The 11,941-nt window shown below is 34.5% G+C and overlaps 1 protein-coding gene and 1 pseudogene across 1 annotated transcript; both read left to right on the top strand.

Annotated features, from left to right (window-relative positions):
- The first annotated feature begins 949 nt into the window (after positions 1-949).
- LOC120186199 lies at positions 950-3,442 on the top strand (annotated as a pseudogene).
- A 4,214-nt stretch (positions 3,443-7,656) lies between these two features.
- LOC120186281 (glucose-1-phosphate adenylyltransferase large subunit 1-like) lies at positions 7,657-10,771 on the top strand. The gene is made up of 15 exons (XM_039190267.1): positions 7,657-7,883; positions 7,965-8,087; positions 8,185-8,358; positions 8,463-8,555; positions 8,658-8,741; positions 8,835-8,890; positions 9,061-9,154; positions 9,242-9,354; positions 9,524-9,596; positions 9,672-9,752; positions 9,840-9,926; positions 10,015-10,119; positions 10,240-10,346; positions 10,465-10,525; positions 10,654-10,771. The coding sequence occupies exons 1-15, from the start codon at positions 7,671-7,673 to the stop codon at positions 10,753-10,755; spliced, it is 1,566 nt and encodes a 521-aa protein (XP_039046198.1). The 5' UTR covers positions 7,657-7,670; the 3' UTR covers positions 10,756-10,771.
- The last annotated feature ends 1,170 nt before the right edge of the window (positions 10,772-11,941 follow it).

The raw sequence follows: 11,941 nt of genomic DNA, 5'->3' as shown, positions 1-11,941 counted from the left end.
CCACAAAAAAACTCCTACTCTTTGAGGAATATTGAGCTTCCGGGCTACTTTCCACCTGCTGAAATCACGATTAATCGAGCTTAGGCTAAGACATTATAGGCCGATTTAACTAGAAATTATGACTTGCCTCCCAACGCCATGCTGGAGTACCCTCTCCAAGATTCAGATTCGGGGGACAAGTGTTGCGGAATACGGTTATTGGAAAGAGTAAAATCGCAACTGATAATTTTGAGAAAATAAAAATGAAAATAAAAAAGACACAAATTTTACGTGAAAACCCCCTAAATAATATAGGGTAAAAATCAATGGCAAAGGTAGAAGAATTTCACTATGAGAAAATAGGAATTACAATTTCACTATGAGAAAATAGGAATTACAATTTCTCTCGATCTAACAAGGAGAAAACAATAACAATTATCTCTTGATAAAAAAGAGAAAACAACTCTCAAGAAAACTCTCTAAATTCTCTAGTATTGGAAGAAAACTAGAATGATTTGGGATGATTTTGAAGCTAAATGAGTTAAAGTATTTATAGTTGAAGCTTAAGGACTAATTCTATAAATACCCTAAAATAAAAGGATTAAATTTATAATTTTTCCATGTCACTTTTAAACCATTGATGTCAATTATAAATCATTTTTGTTGCCAACTTTCAACCACCTAAAGTATGATAGTTAATTTCAACAAGTTGTCCGCTTGATGGCCACTTACTTTTCAACAAGTAGCAGCAATGCAGTGGAAAATATCATTAAACTTACAACATTCAACATATCAAAATTTAATGAAACTATAAAGTAAATGACTAAAACATAAGGTTTTTAAATTTTGTGAACAAAAATATACAAATATAAAAGATGATTAACCACTTATGCAGTTTACCCTTTATTTTAAAATTATTAAATATTTATAGTATGAGCAAAAGTATGCAATTTCTTACTTTGTCACTGTAATTGTTCCTCAATCCGATACTGCGATTTCAATCTCTGCGCTATGCCATGCGCCATGGAAGAACCCTCATTTTTTCACTCTCATCTCCTCTCCTCAGAAATCCTTCAATCCATTTGGGCAACATCCTTCTTATCGCCTCTCTCACCAAAACCCTATCGGAATGGAAACCTCGATCCAAACTCCATCCCCCTATCCGAGCCTCTGGTCCTCCAAATCCTCCGCACAAATTCCCTCGAAGCCTCAAAGAAACTCGACTTCTTTATCTGGTGTCGCTCTTCCAAGCCAAACTTCAAACACTCGGCCGTCACTTACTCTCACATTTTCCGGACCCTTTGTCGATCTGTGTTCGTCGAGGAAGTCCCTAATTTGCTCTTCTCGATGAAGTAAGATGGTGTCGTTGTTGATTCTAAAACCTTCAAATTCTTTCTTCATGCTTTTATTCGGTCCGGTAAATTCGATACCGCCCTTGAAATTCTTGATTATATGGAAGAATTCGGTGCTTGCTTGAATGCTAATGTTTATGACTCGATTCTCGTGGCATTAGTTAGAAAAGGCCAACTGGGTTTGGCTTTATCTATATTTTGTAAGCTTTTAGAAGCTTCTAATGGCAATGATAATGGGGATTCCATTGTTTGTTCACTTCCTGGTTCCGTTGCAATTAACGAGTTGCTTGTTGCTCTCAGAAAAGCTGATAGGATAGCAGAATTCAAACAAGTTTTTAATAAATTGAGAGGAAAAAAGGAGTTTGAATTAGATACATATGGTTATAATATATGCTTTGATTCTTTTGGATGTTGGGGTGATTTGGCTGCTTCTTTGTGCCTTTTTAAAGATATGAAATTGAAGGAAAAGAGTTTGAATTCCGGTTCATTTGGTCCTGATTTGTGTACCTATAACAGTATCATTCACGTGCTTTGTTCTGTTGGCAAGGTGAAAGATACTTTAGTTGTGTGGGAGGAATCAAAAGTGTCTGGTCATGAGCCGGATGCGTTTACTTACCGAATTCTTATACAAGGGTGTTCAAAATTGTACAAAATCAATGATGCAATGGAAATTTTTAGCGAGATGCAGTATAATGGGTTTGCTCCCGATACGGTTTTGTATAATTCTCTTCTAAATGGATTGTTCAAGGCCCGGAAGCTGATGGAAGCATGCCAGCTATTTGAGAAAAATGGTTCAGGATGGTGTAAGGGCCTCGTGCTGGACTTACAATGTTCTGATCGATGGGTTGTTTAGGAATGACAGGGCCGAAGCTGCTTATACCCTGTTTTGTGATTTGAAGAAGAAGGGACAATTTGTTGACGGTGTCACTTACAGCATTGTTGTGTTGCAGCTTTGTAGAGAAGGTCAGCTTGAGGAGGCACTACGATTGGCGGAAGAGATGGAAGCCAGAGGCTTTCTTGTCGATTTAGTTACTATAACATCACTCTTGGTGGGGTTTTATAAGCAAGGTTGGTGGGATTGGACGGAGAGGCTGATGAAGCACATTCACGGTGGTTATCTAGTACCAAATGTTCTCAAGTGGAAAGCTAATATGGAGACTAAATTGAAAAATCCACCTAAAAATAGTAAGGATTACACTTATTTATTCCCATCCAGAGGGGACTTCACTGAGATGGGGAGTTATGCTGGCCAAGCAATAGGCAGTACTTTTGATTCTTTAGATTGTGATGAGAAGGATCAGGAGATGTCATTCATTGAAAGTGATCAGTGGTCATCGTCCCCTTATATGGATCGATTAGCTAATCAAGTGAAGTCAACTGAACATTCTTCTCGGTTGTTTTCACTGATAAGGGGGGCAAAGAGTTTAAAAAAAGGGGATTGGTTCTTTCGATGTTGATATGGTGAATACTTTCTTATCTATATTTTTGGCCAAGGGAAAACTGAGTTTAGCCTGCAAGTTGTTTGAAATATTCACCGATATGGGTGTCAATCCTGTTAGTTACACATACAACTCCATTATGAGTTCATTTGTCAAGAAGGGGTATATCAATGAGGCTTGGAGTGTCCTGAATGAAATGGATGAGAAAGTGTGCCCTGCAGACATAGCTACCTACAATCTGATAATTCAAGGCCTGGGGAAGACTGGAAGAGCGGACATCGCAAGTTCAGTTCTGGAGAAACTAATGAAGCATGGTGGTTATCTTGACATTGTTATGTACAACACCCTGATCAATGCACTGGGAAAGGCCGGTTACATCGATGAAGCAAGCAGACTCTTTGAACAGATGAGGTTGAGTGGGATAAACCCTGATGTTATCACTTACAATACATTTATTGAAGTTCACACCAAGGCTGGTCAGTTAAAGGATGCATACAGATATTTGAAAATGATGTTGGATGCAGGTGTTCTCCGAACAATGTTACGGACACCATAATGGATAATCTGGGAAAGGAAATTGAGAAACTGAGGCTGCAAAAGTCATCGATCGTGCGCATTAATATCAACGGGGATGATACCTAAAGAGTTGTTGAAAGGGGATTATAAAGATATGTTGGGAACTTCAGGCAATGGGTTCTGTTTCATTCTAATTGCATGGAATTGTTGGAAGTTTCCGTTTTCTTTATTTCAATTACAAACTTGGGAGTTACATTGAAGTTTGTCATGTGTAATGTGACTTTCTCTTATATGAATCGAAACATAAGAAGAACAAAATTGGATTTATGTCTTGAATAAGAATGAATTGAATTGGTACAAGAATCCAAAGAACTCATTCACAAGGAGAGGAGGAGAAAAATGAGATATGGGGAATCAAGAATTGTCTGCTTTGAATGATTAGAATAGACCACGCCATACAGAAAATCTGAGCAAGATAAGCCAAACTATGTGAACCAAAAGCAGCACTTGACTGGAAAACTAAGTGCTACCTCCACTCCCAACTTCACAAAATCCTAGTTTTGCCATGCTGGTACCGGCGCATAAAGCATCATTGCAACCGCACCGGTACGTGATGCTGTTGACATTGCATACCAGCTTCGTTTTGAAGTAATTCACAGGGCATGATGCCGGCAGTGAACCTTGCACAGACTACTTCGCTCTCGATGGAAGGTAACCGGAGGAATCTCAAATCAACCGGGACCGATCGCACGACAGGTGGACATAAACGCTAGAAAAGGAAGATGGAAGAGATGGTGGAGTTGCCGTGAAGCACGGCATGTGGGGTTGAATATAACCTCTACCGCCAATTGGCTTCAAACTAATAAAAATTTAAAGACACGTGGTGGATTGAGGAGAGAGAAAAGAGGCGAAAAAGTCGTTTAACCAACGTCCACCCGAAATTTCCTTTTTTCCACGTGTATTTCCAAGCCCTGTTTGTGATAAAAGTAAAAACTGCATTACTTTGTATTCCAAAAAACTCTGTATTTCCTTTCAATAGCATGGACTTCTCATTTTTCTTTCTAAAATTTATTACATATATATATATTGGATGTAAATTTGAATATAAATATATAAATATTAACCTTCAAAATCCCGTTAGACTTATTAAAAATAAATCTTAAAAGATAACTCTAGGTTTTATCTACTGCCATGTAAATTTTTTTATATCTTGGTAAACAAAATCCATGACACTTTTAATGATTGAAGACCCACTGAAGGGTCTTGTTGATGTATATTAAATAGAATGACTGGTCATGGTGATCTGTTGGGTAGTAACCGAGAGCTGAAATTAGTGGTTCATTTAATTTGGAGTAAGTGAAATTTATGATTGTTATTAGAAGTGGTAAATTGGTCATTCGGATTTGGATTATGTCATTTTAGGTCTAGATTATATTCAGATTAATTTTATTTAGATCTGATTAATTTTATTCAGATCGGATTAGATTTAGATTGGGTGCATGATAAATCAAGTCGGGTCAGATATCGGGTCGGATAAGTTTAAGGGTGGGTCATTTTCGAGTCGGGTGATTATCGATCGTTTGTTTTTCACTTCGGATCAATATTGGATCGGTTGATTTTCGGTTTGAGTCAATTTTTGGATCAGATCAATTCAGGTTGAATTTGTTATGAGTATAATCAAGTGTGTGTATATATATAGGGTTATGATACACTTACACAATATAAAACTCTTTTAGTTGTACACATATTTAATATCGTTGGATGAGAGAAATCAAAGGTTGAGATTAACTCATTGTTTTTTTTTCCAAATAATAATCTTCACATTTTTTTACTTTTAATCTCAGTCATCTATTTTTACTCATCAAACAATCTTAAATTTGTGTAAAACTAAAAAAAAATTGCATTGTGTAAATTAATTTTGCCCTCTATATATATAATTATTGATATATTCTTATTAAAGATATGTATTATTGTTTGTTAATCTTACCGTTTAGGCTTAATTCGGTTATAAGTTTAATCAATTATATATAGATTTTTATTTCGGATTAATTTTGGTTTGAGTTACTTTCTGTTCGGTTTACTTTCGGTTCGGATTAAATTTGATTCATGTTGCTTTCAATTCTAGTTATTTTCGGTTCAAATTATTTTAGGTATTTATGTAAAGAGAAGGAAGGATTTATATCATTTGATCATTATTTTTTGTATTTATGTTTTTGTTGCATTGAAAAAAAAAACTTAATTTATTTATTTCGTGTGTTGTTCATCTCTTTTCTTTTTCATCTTTGTTGATCGATAACGACATTAACTTTAATATTGATTGTCGACTGTCAGTATTATTTATTTTCTTTTTCGTTTCTATATCATATATCTTTATTTTTTTTTTATTTTTTTATTTTCAATAAATCTGCATGTGTTGCACGTTTTCATATGTTTTTATGGCATATTTTTTTTTATGTTTTTTTGGCATTTTTTTGATTCTTTGCCCGTTTTTTTTTTAATATTTTTTCTAAGAGTTGATTTGATATTTTCACGACTAATGAAAATGACACTTATATGTTATCTTGTGATATTCCTTGCTTTTGACTCTCAGATTGAATTTGGATATCCGATTTACGTTCGTGGATGGCTTTTCACGTCGCTCGAGTCTGATTTACGGTTTGTCGGTGGTCTTTCAATAGTTTGATCCCCTTTTGTGATTCGTTTGACGATGCAATCAGATATGTTTGTATTTATCTTTGTTCGAGTTTCTTGGTTAAATTTAATCTTTCTTTATATGGTTCTTATGTGATCAAATTTTTTTTGAATAAAATTAATTACTTATATAAAAAATATTTTTTGTTTAATTGATTTATTAGTTCTTTTAATTTTAACAGAGTCATGTATTTCATAATATTTTTTATGACATAAAGTATTTTAGTTTTTTCATTGAATAAGTGAAGACGTCTCTCTAAGGCATGTAGATATAAAGTCTGTTTAGTACCCATTTTACAGCGGAGGGTTATAAAAATATATCGTGATTGCACAAAGAGACATTTCAACCCTTCTTAATAGAGGGACAATGAATCAACTCGATGCTCTAATTAATAAAGAAATTTAATAGTTCGTTTTTAATATCGAATAAAATGTTGTAAATGATTTATCAATTTCTGATTTAAAAAATGAATAAAAATAATAATCATTTTCCTCCTCCACGAGCAAAGGCTCCCATGAAAAAAACATTCTCACATTGTATGAGTAGAAACATCTCTAGTTAAGGTATCCTAAGAGTATCCACATCCATCTTGTGAGTAGAGTCGAAAATATTTTTGAAATCAATTTCATTTTTAAAGATAAAAAATAGTGATTTCATTTATTTAATTATAAAATTGGTAAAAAAAAATCAATTTACGTAAATTTATAAATATTTAAAAATCAACCGAAAGTTAATTTAATAAACTTAAACACCAATAGTGTGTAACTTTTTTACGTTGGCAAACAGCACACACAATATCTAAATACAATTATTAAAATTATTTAAAAAAATATTAATATTAAAATAATATAAAAAGTAAATAATAAAAAAAAGAGTTAGTTTTGGCAGCTGGTTGAGAGAGAAATGAAAAGGGCGGTAATACTGGGCGGTTAGGTAACTGCTCCAAAGTCTCTAGAACATAAGCCACAGTATTATTCACTCTTAAATCTCATTCTGCTTCCCCATTCATTAAAATGCATTAAAATAACATTCATCGTCCTCTAAACCTTGCCTGCCTCCAAACCAAATCTTCCCATTTCCCCTCTTTCTGACCCTACAAAGTAAAGAATCTTCTTTCTTTTCATTTGATTATATATAATAGGAAAGTAATTTGTTTTATATAAAATGCTGTTTGATTTATTCGAACACATGTTTAAGAAAGAAACCTGGGGTGGAAGAATTTTTTTGTTTTTAAATGTATTTTCTTGTATTATAATTAGGTTCTACAAATGGTAAAAAGGCTTTTATTCTGCATGTTTTAGGAATCTCCAAAGACTTAAACTTGGTTTTTCTCTGGAGGACAAATAAAGTGGGTGATGTTGGGTTTTTGATCTTCTTCTTGGAGCCATTCCTTGCTCCATCCTGAGGCAATTTTATTTCATTCATTCTTCTTTTCTTCTTCTTTTTGTATTTTAATATCTAGAGATCATAAAATGTTATGTGATAGGAAACAATGGGAACGAAATTTTAGGTGAGAAAAAGACCAGTTTTTAAAGCTATTGATTTTGTTTTATTGTTTGAGCAGTCCACAAGATAACAGAAAAGAGCGACAAACAGGAGAACTGAACAAGTGTCAAGATATAGGCTTGTTCTTGTGCTTTATGTTCTTTCCTTGAAGAAGATAAATCTTTAATAGGAAAAAAAAAACAAAGAATGTTGGGTTCTTTCTGTGCTCCATCATCAAAGCCGCCGCCATCCTACAAGGAAAGGGTCCTGTCATCTTCATTCACTCATAATGCTGTGAGAATTGGGCAATGCAACAGTGCATTTTCCGGTACTCGGATCGATATTTTGAGGAAGAAATGTGTTGCAACCAAAAGATTTTCCACTTCTGCTGTTTTGGCTGATGTTGCTAAAGGTTTCATGGTAACTTCTCTTTTTGTATAGATTTTAAAATCTTCTAGCACTTGGTATTAAATGATTGCTGAATATAAACTTGCAATGCAGGCTTTCAGGGCGAATATTTTTCCGAAAAAAGAGGCGGATCCTAAGACTGTTGCCTCTATCATATTAGGGGGAGGGGCTGGAACTCGGCTCTTTCCCCTTACTGAAACAATGGCCAAACCAGCTGTAAGCTAATCCGACATATTTTATGCCACCTTTGAGTTATTGATTTTACCTGAACACCTACAACTTGCTTTCTCTGATACTCCACATGCTCTTTTAGGTCCCCATTGGAGGATGTTATCGGCTGATCGATGTCCCCATGAGTAACTGCATCAATAGTGGGATTAACAAGATTTACATCCTCACTCAGTTCAATTCTCAATCCCTCAACCGCCACATTGCTCGGACATATAATAATGGCAATGGTGTGAACTTTGGTGATGGGTTCGTCGAGGTAGGTTGAACAATTCTGAAGTCGTAAAATTCATCTTCTAAACCAGATCAATGTTACAAACTTTGTGACATATGCTTCTAATTCTGCACCCTGTCATGCCATAGGTATTAGCTGCTACACAAACACCTGGTGAATCTGGAAACAAGTGGTTCCAGGGCACAGCTGATGCCGTAAGACAGTTCTTATGGTTGTTTGAGGTACGACAAGGTGGCAAATGGAAATGTTATAGCATGCTTTTTCAACAATGAAAATTCTTGAGTTCACAAATTGTGTGTGCAAATTATTGGTGACTATTGCAGGATGCTAAACACAGATATATCGAGAACATTTTGATATTATCTGGCGATCATCTATACCGGATGGATTACATGGATTTCTTGCAGGTGAACCATAGCTATTCACTTGATTCTTTACTTTGCAATGTTGCCTTTTTACATTAATTCCTAGGCTTTATTAAATGTCGATCTCTATTGCAGAAGCACATTAATTCTGGTGCTGACATATCTGTTTCTTGTGTTCCTGTGGATGAAAGGTAATTATGAAACAAATATTGGGGAAAAAAATAAAAGACTGTTTACCAGTGACTGAAGAATATGAACAAAAGATTGACAGTTTTTCAGTTTATTGTACTTGTATAAGATCATATAGCACCAGTAAATGATATTCAATACAAAGAATATGAACAAATGCCTTGTCCTGCAGTCGTGCCTCTGATTTTGGATTGGTAAAGATCAATGAAAGCGGACAGATCGAGCAATTTCTAGAGAAACCTAAGGGTGAAAGTTTGAGGTCAATGGTTGGTACTTCTCCTTTGTTCTTATGCATAGATTTTGATTCCAGTCTTAACCATTAAACTGATTCTTGATTCTTCTTATCGTAACAGCAAGTCGACACGACTGTTCTCGGATTAACAGCTCAAGATGCTAGTAAACTGCCGTACGTTGCATCAATGGGTGTATATTTGTTCAAGACAGATGTTTTACTGAAACTACTCAGGTAATAATGCCAAAGCAGCAAAATATATCCCATAAACTGCATCAATGTTCTGGTTTGCTTCAACCAGGAATGATACACTTTTTTGTCTATTTCAATGTATATCATGGTATCCTCAAGTTTTGTGCAGCAACAGCAGATGATCTTTCCTTTTATTAATTTGCTTATTTAGGTGGCATTATCCAGAAGCAAATGATTTTGGATCCGAAATAATTCCACTGGCTATGAAAGATTATACTATTAAGGTATGCTTTCGAAAAGGTAGTCCGTATGTTGATACTTGCCAGAGCCTCTAAGTTGCAGTTGTTTGTACATGGCAGGCATATTTGTTTAAAGACTACTGGGAAGATATCGGAACTATAAAATCCTTTTTCGATGCAAATTTGGCCCTCACAGATACGGTAGTCCTCTTTTAAACTGTCCCTGCAGTTTTTCCTTATCGGATTTCACATTTAACAAGCTGGAACTTGTTGTCTCCATGTTTAAAGCCCTCCAAGTTTCACTTTTATGATCCTCTAAAGCCAATCTTCACCTCTCCTCGGTTTCTACCTCCGTCAAGAATAGAGCAGTGTCGGGTAATAATTTTGTTTCGGGCTCTATTCTGATAAAATGGCATGACTTTGATGCATGTAATGATTATGAAGTCACCCCTGCTTATTGTAGGTCGTGGACTCCATCATTTCACATGGCTGCTTCTTGAGAGAATGCAGCGTCGAACATTCCGTCGTGGGGGTTCGCTCAAGATTGGAACATGGGGTGGAGCTCAAGGTAACTCTTCTCCATTATTCATTCCTTCACTACATCATAATCATATAACATCGTTCTTCTTACTATTGATTTAAAATCTCGAACTTGCCTCCGATTTTGTAACTATCACCTATTGTCCAGGATACATTGATGATGGGTGCTGACAATTACCAAACTGAAAAAGAAATAGAATCCTGTTTAGCAGAGGGCAATGTTCCCCTAGGCGTTGGCAGAGATACCAAAATCAAGTAAGCTTGCTTTGAACACACACATACATATATATACGAATCATCGTACTCGATATATGCATCAGTGTTAGAACATTTCTTGGTGATGCTCTGCTTATTACCGGTTTTCTTACTGCAGCAATTGCATAATAGACACAAATGCAAGAATTGGAAAGAATGTTGTCATTGCAAACAAGGATGTAAGTACAGCTAGTCTATTTGATTAACTTGTTTGACTGAATAAAGTTTGAGTACCAAATCATAAAATATATATATATATAATTGTATTGACTGATGATATACATTGTCTGTTTTGGATGAAATGCAGAATGTGGAAGAGGCAGATAGACCATCTGAGGGATTCTACATTCGATCAGGAATTACAGTAGTGTTAAAAAATTCTGTAATTAAGGATGGAACTATCATTTAGTACTCTCTTTTCTTTTTAATTTTTTTTTCTGCGGGGATAATTTAAATAAGTTGTTGGTGAGGTTGATCTAGTTTTAGTTTTCATGGATCAGAATGTTTATTTCATAACAAATAAATAAATGATTTAGTTTTAGTTGTTGGTGAGGTTGATTTTATAATACATAAGCAATTTTAAACAATAATCATGTACATGATACATAACAATAATTAAGCTATTTATATATTTATATGGATGTGAACAATATTCCAATCAATGTTGCATTTTCATTTTTTTGGTTATTTTTTTTATATATTTTTTATTTCATCAAAAGAGCAATTTTATATTAGAAACCCCACTGAAAAAAAAATACAGGAATCATGATTAAGCAGGCAAACAAAAGTGCATGAGCAAAATACAAAGTCATTTATCCTATTTAGTTTGGACATAGATTCATTAGAAAGATAATTGAGAACAATGATGGTTGTAAAACTTAAAAAGAGAGATCGGAGGATTCATTCCCTTTATGCCTCTAGTCTCCACTATTCTCAGTGCCATGTGACAACTATCTACTAATAGACGATTTAAACTCATCATTCAGTCGAGTTTGTTCACTTGTATCTTATCTTCACAATTTGTCTGATGGTGAGGTCACATTATTCCATCCATTAATTACAAGGTTAATCGAAGTTTTACATTCTAAAATCATGAATTCTGTAGACGATTTAAACTCATCATTCAGTCGAGTTTGTTCACTTGTATCTTATCTTCACAATTTGTCTGATGGTGAGGTCACATTATTCCATCCATTAATTACAAGGTTAATCGAAGTTTTACATTCTAAAATCATGACTTCTGTAGGTACACTTTTTTTTCTTTTTGAATATTTTGAATAGTCAAAGTTGATTAAATGAATTGTTGATTTCTCTAAAGGTCTTGAGTTTGAACAACTACGTCTGTGCACTAAGTTCCGTAAACTTTACTAATATTATAAGATATTTGATGATGCCCATAATTCTATATTCACACCCATTTCTTTGCATAACTTTAATTGTTTACTATGATCGACCCAAGAAATTTTATTCTTGAAAAAAATCATTTGCTAAGCATAATTTCCATGCTTTGTACAGGCCGAGCGAGTTGATTTACTATTGTTGTAGGAATCATCCGGAAAGGAAGTTATTATAATTTAAGGTTGATTTGTATAAAA

Source organism: Hibiscus syriacus, unplaced genomic scaffold (assembly GCF_006381635.1).
Source record: "Hibiscus syriacus cultivar Baekdansim isolate YM2019G1 unplaced genomic scaffold, ASM638163v2 tig00113337_pilon, whole genome shotgun sequence".
Classification (NCBI taxonomy): domain Eukaryota; kingdom Viridiplantae; phylum Streptophyta; class Magnoliopsida; order Malvales; family Malvaceae; genus Hibiscus; species Hibiscus syriacus.
This window is presented reverse-complemented; position numbering and strand designations above follow the sequence as displayed.